The 22,835-nt window shown below is 40.0% G+C and overlaps 1 protein-coding gene across 9 annotated transcripts in view; it reads left to right on the plus strand.

Moving 5' to 3' along the window:
* The window catches only part of P4ha1 (procollagen-proline, 2-oxoglutarate 4-dioxygenase (proline 4-hydroxylase), alpha 1 polypeptide), a 50,108-nt gene that overhangs the window by 15,731 nt on the left and 11,542 nt on the right, over positions 1–22,835 (plus strand). Inside the window, exons 3-10 of one of the 9 annotated variants that reach the window (XR_003948602.1) lie at positions 369–465; positions 3,757–3,908; positions 4,730–4,867; positions 9,254–9,493; positions 11,477–11,673; positions 13,156–13,332; positions 15,413–15,483; positions 16,423–16,493. Coding sequence is in view for 3 of the 9 variants with exons in the window: in NM_011030.2 (NP_035160.1) it covers positions 369–465; positions 3,757–3,908; positions 4,730–4,867; positions 9,254–9,493; positions 11,477–11,673; positions 13,156–13,332; positions 15,413–15,483 (1,072 nt within the window). In the remaining 6 variants the exon portion in view is untranslated. The remainder of the gene's footprint in view (positions 1–368; positions 466–3,756; positions 3,909–4,729; positions 4,868–9,253; positions 9,494–11,476; positions 11,674–13,155; positions 13,333–15,412; positions 15,484–16,422; positions 16,494–22,835) is intronic. The other 8 variants (XR_003948603.1, XR_380369.4, XR_380368.4 and 5 more) reach the window with 8 other exon arrangements.

The raw sequence follows: 22,835 nt of genomic DNA on the forward strand, positions 1-22,835 counted from the left end.
TGATCCCAATTTATCTTGAAAACTAAAGATGAGATATAAAAGCAGAGACAAAGAAGAAGAAACATTAATTCTAGTAAAGTACTGTTGTTTATTAATTTAGTTTGCAAATGAAAACACCATTTTCCAACATATTTTCAAGTTTGCAAAATTTATTAGTTCTAAAAACTAGAACCAGAACTCATTAGAATTTTATTTGGGTTTATCTGATAGGGAAAAAAAAAAGGAAGGAAGAAAGGAAGGAAGGAAAATGATCCTTTACGACAGACCTGTTCCATTCCAGTTAAATCTCCTACAGGATAAAATCTTTCTAATGAATTCTAAGAGATTTATATTGATGAATATTTAATAACCTTCCTTTTCCTGTGTAGGTCAGATGACTGACTTGATCCATAATGAGAAAGACCTGGTGACATCACTAAAAGATTATATTAAAGCAGAAGAGGACAAGTTAGAGCAAATCAAAAAGTAAGTGCGTTTTCCTTACTACAGCTGTCTCCGTCTGGATGTTTTCACACTTTCACTAAAGCATAGAGAGGAAATGAAGCGGGAAAGTGTCTAAAGCGGGAAGCACAGGAACACAAGGGCTGATCCTGGGTCAGGGTTGGTGTGTGTCAGCTTGTGGCCTAGGTATATGTACGTGCATATGTTTGCAGATGTACATGTGCATAGAGGCCAAAGGTTAATGTCAGATACCTTTCTCTAGTACTCTTGTTTGTTTGTTTGTTTGTTTTGAGACAGGGTACTGAATCTGGCAAGGCTAATCGGCTACCAAGTTTCAGGAAACTTCTTGTTCCTACCACCCAGCTCTAGAATCACAGATAAACACTACTATTGGTGGGGGTGTTGGGGATCTGAACTCAGTGTCCATCCTTGTGTGATAAACATTTTACCACCCGAACCATCTCCCTAGTACCTAGTTAGCTTTTTTATTATTGTGGCAAAGTAACTTAACAAAAACTTCTTGGAGGAAATAATGACTGTCTCACAGTTCAGATGTTCGAGTTTCATTTCATTCTAACTGAGCAGCTCGAATGGCAGTTAGGGCGCAGAGGTAGAGAATGGAGGGGTTGGCAGTCTTCCTCCTTCCCAAGCCTGTGTAGGTGCTGCCCACATTCAGGGTCAGTCTTCTCTGAAAACACGTTACAGACACACCCAAAGCCGACCCTTTAAGAGCTACTTTGTGGGCTGGAGAGGTGGCTCAGTGGTTAAGAGCACTGGCTGCTCTTCCAGAAGTCCTGATGTCAATTCCCAGCAACCACATGGTGGCTCACAACCATCTGCAATGGGGTCTGATGCCCTCTTCTGGTGTGTCTGAAGAGAGCAATGGTGTACTTATATACATAAAATTAAATAAATCATTTAAAAACAAAAAAAGAGCTTCTTTGTAATCTAATGATGCTGACAATGAAGATTAACTATCACAGTGTGGAAGGATATGAATGGATGAGGACATGGAAGCCTGCTAATATCTTTCATAATCTCTCCAATAAGCCACCTGCTAGAGCAGTTTTCCAGTTCAACTCCAGGGATTCCGCTGTAAATTTATAGTGACAAGTATGATTAGTCATATCTAATTTAAAAACAATGTGGCTTTTCTTGAATGATAGTTTTAGTGACTCAGGTTTGTAGTTAAACCTGACTTGAGAATTTGTACTTTGTTAAATGAAAGCCTTAGTGTTAATGTATTAGGTTTTGAGACAGTCTGACTGTGTAGCCCTGGCTGGCCTGAAACACACTGAGATTGGCCTGCTCTACCTGTTGCATGCTGGGATTAAAGGTATGCACTGTCCTGCTGAGTCCTGCATGGCCACGAAGAAGGAATGGCGTAGCACAGTTCCCATCCCTTAAGCAGAGCAAGCAAGGCATAGACTTCCACTAGTGTCGATAGTTACTAGGCACGAGGCTTGTTTGTATAATAATGTGCATATTTTCATGTTCCTCCTTTGGGGAATGCTCTCCCTGCTAAGGTTAATGACTCCATGAAAATAAGAAAGTGCAAGTCTGGGAGTTGAGGGTGTGTACAGTTTTCCTGAGCAAAAATGGAAAATGCTGAGACCCCGCAGCCCTTAAGGCTGTGGAAATGAACTCTTAAAAAACATGAGTTAAAAAAAAATTAGGATTTCTCAACTATGTAAAATATAAGGATGCGATATGAGTTCTATGAGGGGCTTCATGTACCTAAAAGAACAGAGGCAGGTACACTAAGCCAGCTTGTCAGAAAGATACAAAGAAAGGAGATAAAGAGATTTAGGAAACTTTGGTCAGAAACACAAGAATTACTTAGAGACCTAACACAGCTCTTTTTTTCTAGAAGCTTTTCTGGCTTTGGTCAGAAAACATGAACTATCCAGAGAGCTTTTAGAATATTTCCTAGCATGAGAGAGATGTCTTAAGCAGAGAGCTATCCCGAGCAGACTGCAGAGCTGTCAACTTGAACTTTGATTGTCTTTGTCGATTGACTTCGACTTGTTCTTTTGCTGCTCCCAAACACCCCTTCTTCAGAAACCCAGCTCCAAGCCGAGGCTGGCCCTGGGCACTAACCCACATGGCTCGTGGTTCTGTTTTAAAATCCATATTCTACATAGGGTGTAAAGATTCGCTGTAAATTAGCACATAGTTGCACACATGTGATTCCAGCACTGGGAGTGGAGTCAGGAAGATCACAAGTCGAAGGCCAATCTAGACGGCACAATACAGTAAGGCCTTGTCTCAAAAAGCAAAGCAACGGCAGCCAAAATAATTAGTATGATTTAGGCTGGGCTCAGTGGCACACATCAGTACTTGTTGCCACTCAAGGGGATGAAACAGAGAGATTCTTGAGCCTAGAAATTCAAGGTTAGCCTGAATGGTAACATTGTGAGATCCAGTCCTTAAAAAGAAAGAAATGTGTAAGGTGTTAGAGAGATGGCTCAGCAATTAAGAGCTAAGCTTTCAAAGGCCCGAGGTTCAATTCCTAGTACTCACATGGTGGCTCACAACTGTCTGTAACTCGAGTTCCAGGGGATCCGACACCTCTTCTGGCTTCTTTGGGCACCAGGCATGCATGTGGCAAACATTCATTGATGCAGGCAAAATACCAGATGCTATACAGAACATAAAAATAAGAAAAAAGTAGAAAAAAATTTTAGAGCATAATATAAGTTGTTTTAAATATATACTTAGCAGAATTTAGGCAGGGACAGTTTATTTTTATTTTATTATAATAGTGATTTTTGCTTTTGAGGGCTTATGGGGATCAAAATTTTCAGTGATTAAATTTTAGCATTGTCTGAGATGAGATTCCATTTGGGAGAAACAATCTAAAACAAAGAAGTTGTATTTTGATTCATTGTTAGGTTTTTTTTTTCTTCTTTATGTTGTGTTTTTGAGAGTCTTTATATTTTTACTTTAAAAAGAAGTTATAGGCAATGGTTTTAAGTGAAAAGCTTATAATTAGTCTCATTTCCCAAGTATTTTACTTGATTGATTCTTTTCCTTGCTACACTCTTTTTTGTGGGGTGGGGAGGGACTCACTATGTAGACCAGGCTAGCCTTGACTTTACAGAGACCTACTTGTCTTTGCCCCCTGAGTGCTGGGATTCAAAGCATGTGCCACGCTCGGATGGGTGGGGAAGTGGGGAGGAGCTGGGGGGAGGGAAAGCATAGTCAGAATATATTGTTTGGAAAAAAAAAGTCTATTTTCAGAAACAAAACAAAAAAAAGCATGTGCAACCATGCCTGGCTTTTAGTACACACTTTTCTGTCTGATATCTGTAGATGGGCAGAGAAGTTAGACCGGCTAACGAGTACAGCAACAAAAGACCCAGAGGGGTTTGTTGGGCATCCTGTAAACGCATTCAAGTTAATGAAACGTCTGAACACTGAGTGGAGTGAGTTGGAGAATCTGATCCTCAAGGACATGTCGGATGGTGAGTGTAAAGGGGCAGGGGGACGGAAAGCTGACTCGGGTCCCAAGTGCATCCCGTGCCTGTGACGTAACTGAAGTATTCACGTGTGTTTGCTTTGACTAGATATAATTGAAATCTGAGCATTTCATCTAAAAAAAAATAGTAACTTCTAATATTTGTGATAATGTGGGTAATTTTACCTTTTGATCTTCAGAAATGATTAGATTTTTTGACATATAACTTCATTTCTAAGGGCAAAGACAATGGGAGTTGTGTTACAAAGAGGAGTGTTAGCCGTGTTCGTATTGGCCAGCTTTGTATTTCTGTTTCTGTGTCTCTGTATTTTTTAGACAGCATCTCACTGTGTAGCACTAGCTGGCCTGGAACCCACAGACTCTACCTGCCTCCACCTCTGCATGCTGACTGAGGGCATGTGCCAACATGCCTTGCTTCCTTGGGCATTTAATACAGTCTCGTGTGTTCTAGATTGCCTGGCACGTTTGTCATCCTCTTGTCCTTGTAGTTCTTGGTTCGGAGGTGTGTGCTAGTGTTCTGGCCTCTGGGTGGGTTTGGGTTTTTTCTCTTTTGATTGTTTTTTCCTTGTTATTTTGTATAATAACAATTACTATTAGTAATTAATATTAGTAGTGACTATTGGTAATTAATCTTACTAATATGGATGTAGTTTTTGCAGTGACCTCACATTGCTGACATTTTAATGGGACTAGGTATTGACATTAATGGTCTGTTCCATCTGTGTTGTTTCTTGTAAATGTAGACATTTCATGGTAAGGTAGAAAACTGCTAAGATATTTTTTATACTCAATTTTTTCTATTTCAAGGCTTCATCTCTAACCTAACCATTCAGAGGCAGTACTTCCCTAATGATGAAGATCAGGTTGGAGCTGCTAAAGCTCTGTTTCGGCTGCAAGACACCTACAATCTGGACACAAATACCATCTCAAAGGGGAATCTTCCAGGTGAGTGGACGCTTCCATCCGTGGATATATTTGTCACTTAGCTGCTCTTCAGCCCACAAGGAAAGTGTAATTTTTTTCATTAATTAATTATTTATTCACTTTACATCTCAATATCCTCACCTCCTCTCAGTCTTCCCTTCACACAGCTCCTTCCCCATGCCCCCTCCCCTTCTCCTCTGAGGAGGAAAAGGAATATAATTTTATAGCAGGATCCCCTGCAATCCAGGCTGGCCTCAAACTCAAGTTCATGGCAGTCCCTCCTGTTTTCGCCTCCTGAGTCTGGGATTACAGGTGTATACTATTATACCTGCCTTTTGATCTTAACGGTTTTAAACTGTAGCGTTTATTTATTTATGTATTGTTTGTTTGTTTTGTTTTTTGGAGACAGTGGCTCTCTTTTTTGTCCTGGATGGCTTGGAATTCACAGAGATCTACCTGTGTCTGCCTCCTGAGAACAACCTAAGGAAGGAATTTTAGTATATAAGAAAACCTCATTTTTCCGGTATTTTAGAACATCCGCTATTTCTTAAATGATTTGTATATGAAACTATAATCATCAAAATGTTTATGTTTATTAACTAAAAGCTAAGATGTTCAGAATATGAACAGGTATTAAAAGGTTCTGTAGTATGAGGCTAAAGAGATGGCTCAGTGGTTAAGAGCAGTGGCTGCTCTTGCAGAGGACTTGGGTTAAATTCCTAGCACACACAATATACCTATCTGTAATTCCAGTTCCAGGGGATCAGATATCTTTTTCTGGCTTCTGTATGTACTATGCACATATGTGATACATAAACACACATGTAGGCAGAATACACATGCACATATTTCTTTTTAATTTAAAAGAAAGTTCTATAGTATGAAACAGTCTATTAAATATAGTACAAGTTGTATTTGACTTTATGGTAATTTGCTTGTCACTGTCTTTCATTATTACTGGAGAAATAAAAAGTGTTGCCTCTGGTCAGACTGAAATTGGTTTTCTCCGTAACAAAATAAGACAGATGGTTATTGAGGAAGATACTTTTTGTGTATCTCTTCATCTGGGATAAGTCCTGGGATGGTAAATTTAATCTATTATGTTAAATTAAAGTAAACTGGAATACTTGCATAAGTATTCAGATTTATGTATTTTATTTTCTGTTTCTATTAGCACTACATCTTAACATTTGATAAGATTATAACATTTAAAAGCCGGGCGTGGTGGTGCACGCCTTTAATCCCAGCACTCAGGAGGCAGAGGTAGGCGGATTTCTGAGTTCGAGGCCAGCCTGGTCTACAAAGTGAGTTCCAGGACAGCCAGGGTTATACAGAGAAACCCTGTCTCAAACAAACAAACAAACAAACAAACAAACAAAAGAGATTATAACATTTAAAAATTGGTTTCTGGTTTACAACCCCACATTTAATAGATATTAATTACGTCATGTGTGCAGTTATTAAGGTCATTCCAAAGATATAGTAAGTAAGACAGTACCTTTGTCAACTAAGGCACTTAGATAACAATACAGTGAATGCCTGTATATAGAGAGCCTGCCATTCAGCTAAGTAACAGGAACTTTGTATGGCTTAACACACAGTTCCAGTGGACATGCATGAGTTAAGAATAGGATTTGGTTTGCGAGAGTAGTGAGACATGAAGCTAGAGAGGTAAGCAACGCCATCTCTTAGGGACTTGTATTATTTCTCCCTTTTTCTTGCCTGTTTGTTCCCTTCACACCCACTATGGAATGTCCTCATTTTCAGATGCTGTTGATTTTATTTTTAATTTGTTTTCCAAAACCCAATTCCCAGAAATTTTTCTGTAATAATTCTGAGTAGATCGGAATCACTTTACCAAAGCAGAGCAGCCAAGGATATTCTGCTCTTTAGCTTACTCATAGGGCACTGCCGGGATACTGGGTCAGTTACAGAGTGTTACTGTGCTGCTTGTGTGTGTTGATGTGTGCTTTCCCCTAATGTGCTTTCTTTGCATGGCCCCCAAACACTCAGTGTTGCTGACTCATGAGCTCAGTGTACACCTATACCAGTAGCACAGTATCGAAGGTGAAACTTTAATGTGATTCTTTGCTTTCTGGAAGTATATCACATTAAACTATTAAGAAGTTAGGATTTTGATATCTGCCTTGTTTAAATATGTCCATGCCAATTCCAACTTTTGAAACTTTATTGCCATGCACTTGAGGCCAGCCTGGGTTCATAACAGGTATCAGACCATACAGGAATTGTTTCTTTTATCAGTTTTTCGGTTAGTATTAATCTACTTAGGTTGGTTTGACCAAAGTAGAATCTCCATTCCCTCACAGGATAATGTGTAAATTTAACAGGAGTGTTTTGCTTGCCACTTTAATTTTTTTCATTCAAAGTAGGGTTTTTTCCATACAGTATATTTTGATTATTGTTTCTCATCCCCCAGCTGCTCCAAGATTCTCCCTACTTCCCGACCTACCCAAATCCACATCCTCTTTCTTTTACCCAGTAGAATACAGACAGACATCTAAAACAGTCAAATAAAAACAAACCAAAATAGGTGGAATAAGAGCCACCCTCCCCTAAAGCACAAGAAACTAATACAGACTGAGACAGACACACACACACATACAGACTGAGACGTACACATTCACACACATATAAAACCCATAAAAACAAAATTGGAAACCATAACATAGAAGCAAAAGATCTGTATGGCTAAAAAAAATATGCAAGTCCAGACAGAGCATTATGAGGGGAAAATAACCTCCAGGAATACCATTGAGTTTCTTTGTGTTGGCCATCCACAGCTGGGTATGGGGTCTGCCCATATGTGTTTGTATACCCAGTGATAGATACTCCATTGGAGAAAACCCCCTCTGTTTTCTCCTCCTTTCCCTCCCCCTCCCTGTTTGATTCTCCCATTGCAATTGTCTTTGCCCCGCCCCACCCCACCCACTGCCTATTCATCCAATGCTTATCTATGCTTTCTCTCCTTCCTCCCCCTAGTCTTGTGCTCTGTGCTTACACAGACTTCTTAGCTGATATAATCAGATACATATCACATTTGTCTTTTGGGGGCTGGATTACCTCACTCAGGATGATCTTTTCCCTAGCTCTTTCCATTTACCTGTGAATTTTTTTCACAGCTGGGTAGTGTACGACATTTTCTTTAGCCATGTATCTGTTAATGGACATGTGTTCTATTCTGGCTATTAGGAACAGAGCAGCAATGAGCATGGTTGAGCAAGTGTCCCTGCAGTAGGATGTAGAATCCTTCAGGCATACGCCGAGTGGAAATAATACCCAGAAGGAGTCGGTGACAAGAAATAATCAAAAGCAGGGATAAAATCAATAACACAGAAACAACAGAAGCAAAAAAAAAAAAGCAATACAAAGAATCCGTGAAAGAAGGAGTTGGTTCTGATTAGTAAACCCTTAATCAAATTGACTAAGAGAGGGAGATCCAGATTATGAAAGTGAGAGCCGAGGGGTGATACCCGTGGGTCCCAAGGAGTCTTTGAAGAAGAGCCTACTCAGCCATTTGCTTTTCTTTCTCTTCCACTCTCTGCTCATCTCTTGCTAGAGCGCCCCTTAAGCATAGGATAGATATTGTTGTTGCTTTTGAGACAGATACAAGATATAATTCCTGTTGTGCTATAGTATACTTTAACTTAATCCACGTCTCATTTTGGTAACTTCATATGCTTCATATATACAGGATAAATGCAAACACATACCTGCTCAGTAACCTGTACTCATGTTGATGATGATGTAATACTAATAATGTAACATATGCTAACATGCTAACATATGCTGCGAGATTTTATCTAAGCCTTGTGTTCTTCTTAAATTGTTTTACATTTATTGACCATGTATGTGTGTGCTGTATGGGATCTGTGGCATGCGTGTGGAAGTCAGGGCAATTTGTGGAGTGGATTCTCTGCTTCCACTGTGAGTTTTAGTGATGAATCTTGTGACTTCCTGCCGAGCATGTCACTGGCCCCAGGCCCTTTAGGTGCCTACCCTGTCCCAGCTATGCAGTTCTTATTATGGTATGTTATTCTGTCTGTTTGTGGAATTAGGCTAATTTTTGCTCTGTTTATCTACTTACTATTTGAGACAGGGTCACTCTATATAGCTCTGACAGTCCTGGAACTAGACCGGGCTGGCCTTGACTTCACAGAGAACTCACTGCCTGCCTTTGCTTCTTGAGTGCTGGGATTAAACACGTGTGCTAACACACCTAGCTGATTTTTGCTTTTCTTACAACTAAACAAATATTCCAATGTCCAAATGAAAGTGAAGTAATACTTGGAGAGCTATGTAATCCTATATAGTTCACTATGGAGATTGCTAATGCTCTGGACGTTTGTTTGTTTGTTTGTTTGTTTGTTTGTTTGTTTGTTTTTGTAGGAGTGCAACATAAGTCTTTCCTGACAGCCGAGGACTGCTTTGAGCTGGGCAAAGTGGCCTATACAGAGGCAGATTATTACCACACAGAACTGTGGATGGAGCAGGCTCTGACGCAGCTGGAGGAGGGAGAGCTGTCTACTGTAGATAAAGTCTCTGTTCTGGATTACCTGAGCTATGCGGTGTACCAGCAGGGAGACCTGGATAAGGCGCTTCTCCTCACCAAGAAGCTTCTTGAGCTAGGTCTGTTATCTGGCCTGACTTACAGCGGCTCCACTGGGCGTCTGTCTTATCTGCATATTTACTTGTTCTTCTAACCACAGACAGCCATGTGCTGTCTACAGAAAGTCTACAAGTCAGACGTATGTTGTTCTCTCACTACCTGTTCCCAGATCAACGGTGCTTGCTGTGTTCTCTGACGGTTTTTCTCCAGGAATTTAAAAATTGGAACTAGCCAAGCAATTGTGGTGCATTCCTTGAATCTCTAGCACTTGGGAGGCAGAGGCAGGAGGATCTCTGTGAGTTCAAGGCCAGCCTGATCTACCTAGTAAGTTCCAGGACAGCCAGGACTACACAGTGAGACCTTGCCTCAAAAAGCAAAACAAAACAAAACAACAATGAGTAAATAAGAACTAGATCAAGCTTAGATGAAGAACTCAGTTGAAAATGCTTACTTACCGCGTGGTAATTCCCAGCCACTTTCCTTTGAAGGACATTACTGCTTTGTTGCATTTCATAGTCAAAAGTTAGAAAAATGATATGAGAATTAAACAGCAACAAAAAAGGTTTGTGTGTATGTAGGTGTATCACATGTGTGTATTGATCACCAAGGCCAGACAGAAGAGGGTGTCACATCCCTTGAAAGCATGTGGGTGCTGGAACCCTGGCCCTTCTCAAGAGCAACAAGTGCTCTTAACCTCTGAGCCATTTCTCTAACTGCCCAGATATCTTGGTTTCCATCCCAAGATATACTATGCTGCAATCTTCAGAATGTATAAAATGATGAATTCAGCCAGCCTTTGGTACATTGTGAAGAAAGAATATTTAATAATTTTTTATGATTAATTAAGATGATAGATGTTAGGAAAGTGAGACTGCTCAAAAAGATTGATCATCTGAAAATGAACTTTATGATAATTGATTTATTTCTTGTTAGATAATGAATCAAGATATTAATTCAAATAACATTTGTTTTCCTGTTCTGTTTTTCTATTGATTTAAATTATACTTTGTATTCAATATAGAAAATGTTATTAATATAGAAAAAGAGGAATCAACTATTTTTGTTTCGTTATAATGTATATTCCCTTTTCTATACACTTTTCTCTCTTCCAAAAATAGGCTTTTATTATATATATTATGTGCATAATATATGTATTATCAAACATACATTGTGAGCAGTTTCAGAAGAACTAGAAATACTTTATAAACTAGTACTTTAGTGCCACAAGCGATGTCTCTAACTTCCTGTTCTTTTGTTTCTGTCTCTGTGTGGTTGGTTTTTCCTTACTAAAAGGTAGCTAAAAATTATCAGTAGCAATTTCTGAGGCAGTTAGTGGATTTTGACATGTTTGAAAATTATATATTCAGTTTCCTCTTTTCTTCTTACTTGGAAATTTGGAGCTTAAGTCTCCTCAGCCCTCAGATGTGTGTTGGTCTGCGTTTGTGAAGTGGTTCATTTTGTCTTTATCATAGTGATTACTTTGGAGCCACAAAATTATCTTTCCACCAGTACTTAAAATACACAGATGAATAAGACTTCTTTTCTTTTCTTTTTTTTTTTTTTCCCCTCCTAGACAGTTTTTCTGTGTGTCCCTGGCTGTCCTGGAACTCACTTAGCTTAGGCTGGCCTTGAACCAAGAGATCCTCCTGTCTTTGCCTCCTCAATGCTGGAAGTAAAGGCATGCCTAGCCACCCCCAGCTGAGTAAGACTCTAAACTGAACACTGTTCTCAAAGCAGAAGCAGCAATTGGTGCCTGACGATACAGACCTGTTCTGTCTCCAGCGCTGTTTCTGTACAGGGCAGCGTCTGCTCTGATTGACTGGGTGCCACTGCTTGTATCTTGTTTTGGCACTAATTACTTTGGCACTATTACTGCCTCCTTTCTCAAAGGTATTTTAATTAGCAGATAAACCTTATGTAATATAAACTGTTCATATTGCTCTTTTCTGATGATGGGACAACTGTAAACTTGCCTATGTGCACACTTTGTTTCTCTTCCTTAGATCCTGAACATCAGAGAGCTAATGGTAACTTAGTATATTTTGAATATATAATGAGTAAAGAAAAAGATGCCAATAAGTCAGCGTCGGGCGACCAATCTGATCAGAAAACTGCACCAAAGAAAAAAGGGATAGCTGTGGATTACCTGCCAGAGAGACAGAAGTACGAAATGCTGTGCCGTGGGGAGGGTATCAAAATGGTAAAGTGGAAAAAGTCAATCGTGTGTATGTGTGTGCGGCTGTGTGGGGATGTGTCTGTGTTTGTATCTAGTCCTGGAGGGATTCAAAGCTTTGTATATTGTAGTCTCTGTGGTAAAATCAGAATGACTGCACAAAATAGTATGCTGTGTGCCTACCGCAGTGAAAATGCATCGCTGTGCATGCGCTACACACTGTTCCCCAAATAACTGATAGTGGGACATTGTTAAAGTTCATTTTATTTCTCTACCAAGGAACTAAACTTAGGCTTTCTGTTTTGACGTTGAATAGAGTTATCAGCCTAATCGCTAATTGCAGATGTACATTGCACCATTGCGGACATGTCCACAGTCTGATTCCTAGCAACACGTGTTTGCTTTTACTTGGGAGCTAGTGAGCCATGTGAGAATAAGTAGACTTTGTCAGACTTCTTCAACTTCCTCACTCATGTCATCTCTAAAGTGTAGCATATGTGCTAGGCACCTTCCTGTCACTGAGAAAGTGCTCAAGAAAGACAACTTTCAAAGGAGGGGAGCCTTATTTTGGCTCACAGTTCAGAGTTGTCAAGTCCCTAATCCATCCCATTCACTGGAATGAGCCCAGGGCCAGGCAGGACATCTTGGAGAGGGTTTGTGTTGGAGCAGAACTACTGATCCACAGCAACTTGGAAGCAGAAGCAACAGGGATGGAATTCACAATGTCATCTTCTGAGCACACCCCAACAACTTTCCCTTAAGCCCATTTCTTAAAAGCTCTACCACCTACCAACCACACTGCAGGCTAGAGACCAAGCTGAGAATTTAGGATCAATCTAGATGCAAGCTCTAATAATACATACCTTTTAGAGATAAGAACTCAAACTGACTAGAAGCCATTATCATATCTTTACACAGTTGTAGAAGTTACATAATAATCAAATGTCTAGTTAGTTGCAGCTTTCCAGTGGTGAGCTGTGTCTGTCTGTTTTGGAAACCCAGGCTCTCCTATATCGAGGATTATTGGCTTGAAATTCAGTGTCTTATTCATTATGGAAGTTTGACCTTCTGCTTGTTATTGAGGCATCCCTCTTCCCCAGAAAGTTCTCTTTTATTTTCTTCAGTGCTGGGGATTAAACCCAGGGCCTTTGATATGCCAGATGACCACTCTGTGCCCCCAAATCGTAAGGATCAGTGATGACATTTTAAAGATCCTAAATGTGTGTTGTTGGTTTGATGCAGAACCTGTACTGGGCACTGCTGCTTTGTGTGTAGTTCCAAGGGTCATCTATGTGTGTGTACACACATTGTCATTGTTGTTGCAGAAATCGTCTGTGCATGTGTACACACATCATTATTGTTGCAGGATCATTTGTGTGTGTGTAAGCTCGTATGTGTGTAGATGTGTGTGCATGTGTGCGCACACAAACATCGTTACTGTTTCTAACAGATGTACGAATGGACACTGAGTTGCTGTTCTAACACGTTTATTACTTTCTTTGTACGCAGACTCCCCGGAGACAGAAAAGACTGTTCTGCCGCTACCATGATGGGAACCGGAATCCTAAGTTCATCCTGGCCCCAGCCAAGCAGGAGGACGAGTGGGACAAGCCCCGGATTATCCGTTTCCATGACATCATCTCTGACGCGGAGATTGAGATTGTCAAAGACTTAGCAAAACCAAGGGTAACTTTTTCTTCTCAGTTTACCAGATATGTGTGTGTTAATCTTTTAATTTGCAAGGCGACAGGAAGGATAACTGGGGCGGCTGTAACTTTAGATGGTTTTAACTGTTACTGCCTCAACACAACAGTGTTAACTTAGAGTTTACACTAGTTGTCTCAGTTTGTTATCCACACAAGTAACATATCCTATAGCTGGGCTTGACACAGTGAGTAGTGAACACTGTAGATATGTGTTCATACACAGAGTCAGTGGTTTGCTGTCTCACTGGAAGACCTTTCGCGTAGGTCATAGCTCTCAGTACCACTCAGAGCTCAATTTTTTCATGCCTAGTATTTTTTTTATCTGAATGAATACTCCAAGTATTGTAATTTTCCTTTAGACATAATAATAGTAGAAAAGTATAATTAGGAACAGATATCTTGCTAGTTTTAAAATAGTATTATATAGTTTACTAATTTTAGTTTATTATTATTGTGTTAAATTTTTCTTTTATGTGTATGGGTGTTTTGTTTGCATGAGTGTCTGTACCATGTGCATGCAGTGCCCATGGAGGCCAGATGAGTTAGATCCTCTGGGACAGGATTTCTGTGTTCTGCCTGCACTGCAGGGAATCCAACCTTGGTGCTCTGCAAACAAGTGCTCCAAACTGCTGAGCCATCTCTCCAGCCCCCTTAATCTGTATTAGTAAGAAAAGTAGTTGAATGTGAATTATGCCAAATTCTACACTTTCAGTGTTTGGCATAGAAACTTGTCTTTTGTGTGAGAGTGTAGAGTGGAGACTACCTCTCTGCCCTTACCTTTTCCTACCATCTTGTTCTTTAAGACAGTACATCTTATTAAAGATAAAATGCAAACTTTTGTAGACATTATTAAGTACATTCTGATTATTAGTTTTTCTTCCATAACATGTAAGGTTGATCTATTTCTCTAAAGGCTGAGGTAGCAAATGTTCTAGAGGGCTTTGTCATCTGTGTGGTCTCTTGTCACGACTGCTCAGCTCTGCCATCTGGTGTAAAGGCAGCCAAAGAAAATAGGAAAATAAATGAGGTGGTTATGGTACAATCAAGATTTTATTTCTAAAAGCTGATGGCAGTTTATTTGGCTAGTGGGTTTGCTGGCCAGGTGTGTATATACTTAGATAAATTTCAAAGTTTTTAAAGTTTTATTATTTTTCCAAATTAACACTTTTTTTCCCCCCTTAAATCATGTAGTTTTTGTGATGCAATGGGTGCTGTCCAGAGATATAGCAAATTGGCTGCCTAGCAGAAAACCTCTTAAAATCATTCCATATTTTCTCATTCTCTTTAGAATTCCTAACTCGGTCCCTTATTTATAGTCAGACCCAGTTTACCAGTATTTCTTGGTAGAATCTTTGTTAAGAATTCACTTTTGAGATGGAAGGCCCCAGGCTTCATAGGAAATGTTTTAGTTGAGATTATTTTTGAGCAGTAAATTTAGTGGCAGTGAAAGTTAATTTTTCTGTTATTTCAGCATCAACCTCCCATTTAAATTTTGTTTTTTTTATTCTCTTGGCTGTCAGCATTTCTGTTAAGACTATGCATTCCTTTTACCTGCATGGCTGTGGAAAGGCTGTTTTACTGTACATACTGTTAAGTACACACTTTCTCTTGAAAAGAGGAAAGAATGACCTTAAAATAAATTTTAGACAATATTGGGACCCTCTAATCATGTTGTCACGAGTCACAATCTGAGGTTTTAGAGTCCATGATTAATTAGTTACAAATGGCCATTCTTATAATATCAATGGTACTTTGCATTTTAGAGCCTTTTCTTCACGTTATCAATGTTCTATCCTACTGAAGAAATTAATTCCAACCTTTTCTGTTTGTGTGACCTCTATTCACGCAGTGAAAAGCAAGTAAAATAGTTTTTAAGAAACATAAAACTAACTGGCTTTCAAGGCGCGACACAAGGTGATTGGAAGGGTATTGAGTTATTTTCTATTCACCTTCTTTTGTTTAAAGAAGAAAGAAAAGAAAACCCAGCATTGTGGCTGGTTAGGGAAATGTGATCGTTTTTTTGTCTTGTAATGCAACTGTTTTGACGGTTGGCTTCACAGCTGAGGCGAGCCACCATTTCAAACCCAGTAACAGGAGCCTTGGAGACGGTACATTACAGAATTAGCAAAAGGTAAGATTGGATGCCACATACTTTCCTCCTAACGAGCGTTTTGAACATCCTACCAGAATTCTTCTTAACCGAAGTGGATCGTCTCCAGTCTCCAGCTCAAGTGGCCGCCATACACTCCAGAGCAGTGCGTGAATGAGTGCTTGTGTTTCACGGGTTTTCCCTTGACTAGAAGTTCTGGTTTTTAATCTCTGATTGGCCTCGAGTTTCAGGAACTAAGTGCATTGTCATGATCAGGTATTAAACACTCAGGAAATTGCCTGGTCCTTTTCTTTTGCCTTTGTTGTGAGCATGTGAAATTAAGAAAGAAAAAAGAGGCAGTGTGTTCACCCAGGGTGGAGTGCTGCTCACACACCCTCCCCTGTGGTGATTGTCTGCTGTTGTCTTTTACCTCCAGGCTGTCCTTGTCATATGGAGTAATCTGGTCTGAAGTTTTTTATTAAAACAAAAACAAAAACCAAGCCACTGGCCTACAAGTTGGCTCTGGAAAGAGCAGCTGTGCTTCTGAGCTCAGCCTTCCAAATCACTTCCCACCTCCGTTGACTTGGATGGTTTAGAGAAAAGCCAGCTTGTCTTGATGAAAGTTTCAAAATGATCAACTAATTTAGAAAACTTGTTGATCTATATTTGAAGCATTAAACTTCTAGACTTGGGAGAGCTCCTGTGAAACCCACTGCTGCAGATCATTGACATACGCCTCAAAGGGTTTAGTCTTAAAAAAGTGAAAGGACAATAAATACATTTACAGTCAGATTCTCTCCGGACGAACGAACGAGTGGCTCTTCTTGCCACCTTTCTGAGTGTTTTATGATTCGAACCATTACCCACCAGGCAGACCAATCAATCCTTCCAATCACCTGTGGCTTGGCAAAACAGAGAACAAAGCCCAGAGACAGCCTGCTGGAGTGTAAGCCTTGTCCTTTCTCTTTTTTCTTTTTGTAGCTGAGCCGAGCTACAGTACATGACCCTGAGACGGGGAAATTGACCACAGCACAGTACAGAGTATCTAAGAGGTAAGGGAGAATGGACAGAACTTGAGGCATATTTGGAGTGCTCTTTCCTGAGGATCTAATTTTGACCATATTTATATGATATAGTTTCTAAGACCTAGATTTCAGATCAAGCTTTTGGTATGTGTACTTGATTTTCACGATGGACCAATAGACAGATACAGGCAGTTCCATGCAATTCCTAGTCATTGACTAGTATACAGTGAATGCCAGGGGAAGCTCTGGCAGTGCCAACCGATAGGGAAGAACTTCTAAAAGGCTCTGCCCAGAGCAAGACCCAAGGCAAACTCTGCCGTGAAGCTGGGGCTATATGGGTCACTAGTAGCTGTTGAAGAAATGTCTAGAAGGACAAAGAAGCTACTATAAGTCAGTTTAAAATCCCTTGCTTTTAGCAACATTTAGAAGTAACTTTTAGAGTTAACCATGGTACAACTCAGCTGCATAACTCAGAGTTAGGGGCTGAGTGAGTTAGTATAGCATTGACCTCTCTGTTGGCTCACGGGATAAAAGGCTGCTCAGATCACAGTGAAAACAGGAATGTCATTGCACTGAATTGTTTTAGTCTAACCCTAAGTAATATTTTTCCACAGATGCAACAATTATAGAAATAATCTTGTTATAAACATTTAATTTTATACATTGCCCATCTTGTTATTTATATTGATAGTAATTGCTCAATCAATTGCTTAGATTAATGTGTATAATAATAGCTGAAACAATTCAATCAGAAGCTACTATTTTTTGAAATTGTTTTAAGGTGTTTTGTGATGAGTGTGTGTGGGTCTGGGTGTGTGCATGGTACAGAGGGCACGTGGAGGTCAGAGGGTCTCTGCATCTGTGAGCCTGTTCTCCACTCTCCCCTGTTGAAGCATGGTCTTACTTTCTATGTGTGCCATGCTGTGCACTGAGGCCTGCTGGGCCCTGAGGTTCCAGGTGATCGAGTCTCCTCTCATCTTTGCATAGGAGGGCTAGAGTTACAGACATTTTGTTTTGTTTCATTTTTTTTGAGACAAAAGATTCTCTACATAGACCAGGCTAACCTCGACTCACAGAGATCTGCCTCCCTCTGTCTCTCAAGTGCTGGGATTAAAGGCACAAACCCCCACTGCCTGGCCAGATGTGGGTTTTGTTTGCTTGCTTGTTTGTTTTTATGGAGATGGAACTCAGGTTTTCATGGTATAATCTTGTATCTGAGCTACTTTGCTAAAGATATTATTTTTAACATGAGCATTTATGTAACAGGAAATATAAATTTTTTTGTACTAGAAAACTACAATGTGATGAATGTACTTTTTGGTGTAAAGTTAGAACTCTAGATTAAGATTTCTCAGCATCAACATTTTTGATATTAAAACTTTGTTCATATTTTTTTTTCCTTTTTTTTAAAATTTTTTTTGGTTACTTTGTAGTATTGGGCGTTGAACCTAGGGCTTCTAGCTGGGCAAGCACTGGACCACTGAAATATGTTCCCTGTCTAAGGTCTAAGGTGTAGCCCAAGTTAGCATGTGACTTGATCATCCTGCTGTATCCTCTTTAGCATTTGCCTATTGGCAAGTGCCACTATGGTTGACAATTGATATTTTGAATCAGGTCATTCTGTGTTGGTGGTGGCTCTTTGAGCAAGGTTAACAGCTCTCACTACATGTCACAACTGAAAGAAGGCGTAGGGAAAGTTAGGTTGCTTGCTGTGCCTTGATAGGACAAGTACCTAATACCACCTCCCTCCTCCTCTCCCCTCTCCCCTCCCCTCTCCTCCCCTCTCTCCCCTCCCCTCTCTCCCTTCTCCCCGTGTTGAGAACCACTGACTAGAGGTCAGTGAAAATGCAAGTTCAGGGTTCAGGGAGGGGGAATGGTGTGAGAGTTCCAAGCCTTGTGCCCATTTTTAAAAAATGTTTTAGATTACATTTTATTTATGTGTACATGTGCATGTATGTATACGTATGTGGTTACACACATGCAGCATGCCATGCATATATGATCAGAATGGTGCACACACTCAAGAAGCAGAGGCAGGCAGATTTCTATGCGTCAGAGGCCAGCCTGGTCTGCAAAGCACCACCCATAAAGCCTTTCCCATAGTTGAGAGACTTGTGCATAGGTTTGGCATTTTGGTAGTAAATACTTTAAGTTCTCCTGCTTCTAGGAATGCTTAGATGCTTAGCTGCAAACCCCTGCCACCTAAAAGGAGGGGAGGGGAGGAGAAGCCGTGTAGTTCTGCTTTAACGTTAAAGAAGAAAAACAACTTTCATGAGTGAAGTGTTTCAGATTGCATTTTTGAAAGCTTTCTTGTTTATAAAATAAATGTGAAGAAGGAATACCCAGCCAAATACATTACTGGACTCACCAGTTGTAATAAATTGTGTTGAAAGTGATCCCCAACTGTTTGTTTTCTTATAGCTAAGCAGTTTCAGACTAACTTTTAAGTACCCTAGTTTCATAACCCTGAAAAGTCGCTTTCTCGGGTTTACTGAGAAAGACATAGCCATACTTGACGCTATACATCCTAAGAGGCAGCAGAAGGCTTGCAGCCAGTAGCATTTAATGGCCAAGAATAAATTCTTGGCAAAGAGTGGTGTGTTTTAAACAGACTAAAGAGAAATGAATTTTATATTTCAATGACTTTAATATTTATTTTTAAAGAAACTTGTATCAAACTAAAAATATGCTCAGAGAGAGAGAAAGAGAGAGGGGGAGGCCTTAGCTATTAAAGAAGCTTCCTACTGGAAATATTGAGTATATTTTAGCACAAAATTAGAGGAGGAATTTCATTGATGGATAAATGGGTAGATGCAGATGTGTCTCGACACCAGTAGGAATCGAGTTTTCTTTGTGGTGAGCCAATGGCTTTGTGTGGTAACCAACTGTTCCACCCTGTGCCATGTCCCTGGCTCTCATTTAGGGGACAGGGTCTTACTAAGTTTCTCATGCATAATTTGCCTTGAATTTGTAATCCTCCTGCCTCTGCCTCCCTAATACTTCGGACTACCCTAGCACAGATATGAGGCACTGGGCATAGTTGTGAAAACCTGAATTTTGAAATTTATATTAAATTTTGAAGTGATAAATTATTAAATAAACTGGTATTTTGTCTCCCTTATAAGTTATGATAAAAATGCTTCATAGAAAAAATGTGGGTGTTTTGATCTTAATATAATAATCCCTTTTGTTCTAGCAACATCTGCATTTTTAAGATTCCAAAAAGGAATTTAATCTGTATTTTAAGACATTTCTAAGTGATGTTATTTTCTGTAGAAGGAAAAAAGATTTCAGCATCCAACAAATGGAATTTTCTTTGGAAAACATACATGGAAGTTTGCTACTGTTTAAAATGAAAGTTTAGGCTGGCTGTGGTGGTGGGTATGTGTAGTCTCTCTATGTAGTTAGGACACACGCTGTGTAGATCATACTTATTCTCAACTCACGGAGGTCCTCCTGGTTCTGCCTAAGGAGCGCTGGGACCAAAGGTGTGCCCGCCACTCCCAGCCAGAGTGCCAGAATTATGACTGATTTCAGATTATTTAAAACTGCCCTAATGTGTAACAATACTGCCCTCTAATGGGTTGAACATGGGTTTTCAAAGGAAGAGAGTCAAGGTAGACACATACATAGTATTATTGCTTAATTATCCTACCAAGACTATATAAGTCTTACTAATTAGTCATTGCTTACACCAGCACCTAAAAGAATTATTAAAAATTGGAAATGATCCTCTTGGGAACTAGTACTTTAAGCCCAGAATTATCATTTCCCTTTGCAAAGGGACAGTCTATTGGTTTATAATAGCTAATTGTGACATGTTAGTTTTCACATCTGTGTTGTGGTAGGATTTGGATTGTATTACTTACATCTTCCACGGAGGTCTGTTAACTGTCCCCCAAGTGGCCCCAACTTCACCTGCTTGCTCTCTACAAGCTAAGTGAGGATGTTCTTCTTCTTCAGCCAACTTCCCTGTGATGATTTTAAGATAAGTGTTAAAAGAAAAGTCAAGATTTTTTAAAATAAAGGAATTTTGCTTTAAAAAGTGTAACATGCTAATTGAAAGTACGAGACCTTTTATGAATCCAAAAGGAAGCTACTTGGCTATTTAACTTTTAATGAAAGATATGGTATATATAGAATTACCAAAACAGGTAGGTAGACGCAAGAGGATTTGGAGTTCAGGACATAGTGAGTTCAAGGCCAGCCTGGGCCACATAAGATCCTGCCTCAAAATGACAACGAATAGGCATTTAAAAGTCTCTGGCCGTGAGGAAGTAGAAGTCAGTTTCTGTTTTTGAGTAATAAATTCAAGTTAGGAAAGCACAGAGTCACCATTCAGAGCACACGTGACTTACTTTGTGTAAATAAACTAGGGGCTTGGTGTATGCCCTCAGGGTTAAAATATTTACCTAGCATTTGAAAGGCCCTAGGTTTCATCCTCAGCACTGCAAAATGAAATATAATGAAAAAGGATAGAAAAATGATGTAGGATTATGGGTGTTTCCTGGACAGTTTAGGTTTTAGTGAGAGCACTGCTAATACAGTGGACTGTAGCGTCCAAGCTTAGTGAGATGTGAGGGAAGGAAGTGTTGACGAGCAGAAGCAACGAAGGGCACATTTGAAATGGTCCATGTAAGTTCTGAGGTTTACCTGAGGCTTACATTGGAGGAACCTTTTTTTTTTAATTAAATAATTAATTAATGGTTATTTTATTTGTTTACATTTCAAATGTTATTCCCCCTTCCCCTTCCCAGTTTCCCCTCCACATACTCTATCCCATTCCCCCTCCCCATTGCCTCTATGAGGGTGCTCCCCCACCCACTAACCCACTCCCGCCTCACCGCTCTAGCATCCCCCTATGCTGGGACATCAAGCCTCCAGGACCAAGGGGCTCCCCTCCCACTGATGCCAGATAAGGCCATCTGCTGAACCTTTATTAATGTGAAGTACAGCTGCCAAGTCATAAAGTTCACTCTTTTAAAAGATTTTTAAATGTTATTTTTACTTTATGAGTGTTTGCCTAAATGTATATGCATAAATGTATGTTAAGTCTGGTGCCAGCAGAGGTCAGAAGAAGGCATCAGATACCCTGGAAGTGGAGTTACAGACTGCTGTGAGCCACAATATGGGTGCCGGGAACCAAGCCCAGGTCCTCTGGAGAGGTGGCCACTGCTCATAACTGCTGACCGCTCTCCTGCCTTATTTTTACATTTTTTGCTTTCTTGGTTTTTTGTTTGTTTGTTTTTGTTTTTTGTTTTTTTAAGAGAAGGTTTCTCTGTATTGCCCTGGCTGTCCTGGAACTCACTTTGTAGACTAGGCTGGCCTCGAACTCAGAAATCTGCCTGCCTCTGCCTCCCCAGTGCTGGGATTAAAGGCGTGTGCCACCACCACCCGGCTTGTTTTTACATTTTTAAGTTTTATCAAGTTTTATTTTTTTCAGACAGGGTTTTCTTCTGTGGTTCAGGGTGGCTTTAAATTCCCAATACTATCTCAACTTCCCAGATCCTAGGATTGAAAGCGTGTACCCACAGCTGTCAATTCACTGTTCTAAAGGGTGGATTTTAGGTGTTCTCAGTCCTTTGAGTTGGCCAATTATCATTTAATTCCAGACATTTTAATATAGTAGCATTTATGTATCTGTGGGCACATATATGTACGTGTTCGTGTGGAAACCACAGGTTGATATCAGGACTCTATCTCATTCTCTGCATTTTATTTTATCTTATTTTATTTTCCTGAGCTAGGAGTGCGCCAGTTTGGCTAGTCTACGTAACCAGCTTGTCTGTCCTAGGATAGAGTCTCTGTCTCCTGTGGGCTAGGGCACACCATCCACAGACCCCTTACGCATTTTTTGCATACATCCCATTAACTAATCCGTGGTTTTAGATATTTGTAATGAGTCTGATGGACATTAAGGTTGATACTTTTTGGCTGTTAATAACATTGCTGTGAACATTTCTGCTTCTTATGATTTAATTTTCCTTGCATATCTAAACAGAAATCGAATTGCTGGTGATAGAGTAACCATGTTTAACATTTGCCCCATTTCACTGTCCTGTCAGCAGTGCATGTGTAAAACTTACATAAGCAAATAATACATGAATTTGCATGAACAATGTTAATGCAGTGTTTCACAGAAACATGGGATGTTAGTTTCTTTCCTCTAACTGAATTAGTAAAAATCTTCTCAGTCAAGCAGACCAGGCAGAAGTAGTGCGGTGCAGTGTAGTGCAAACCGGTTATCTCAGCACTTGGGAGACTGAAGCAGGGCAAGCTGGAGTTCAGCCTGGGCCACACAGTGAAACTCTGAGGGGAAGGAAGGTTACCAGGGGCAACCTTGGCATGCACACTGTCCTGTGTGGTATT

This window comes from Mus musculus, chromosome 10 (assembly GCF_000001635.26).
Source record: "Mus musculus strain C57BL/6J chromosome 10, GRCm38.p6 C57BL/6J".
In the NCBI taxonomy this organism is placed as follows: Eukaryota; Metazoa; Chordata; class Mammalia; order Rodentia; family Muridae; genus Mus; species Mus musculus.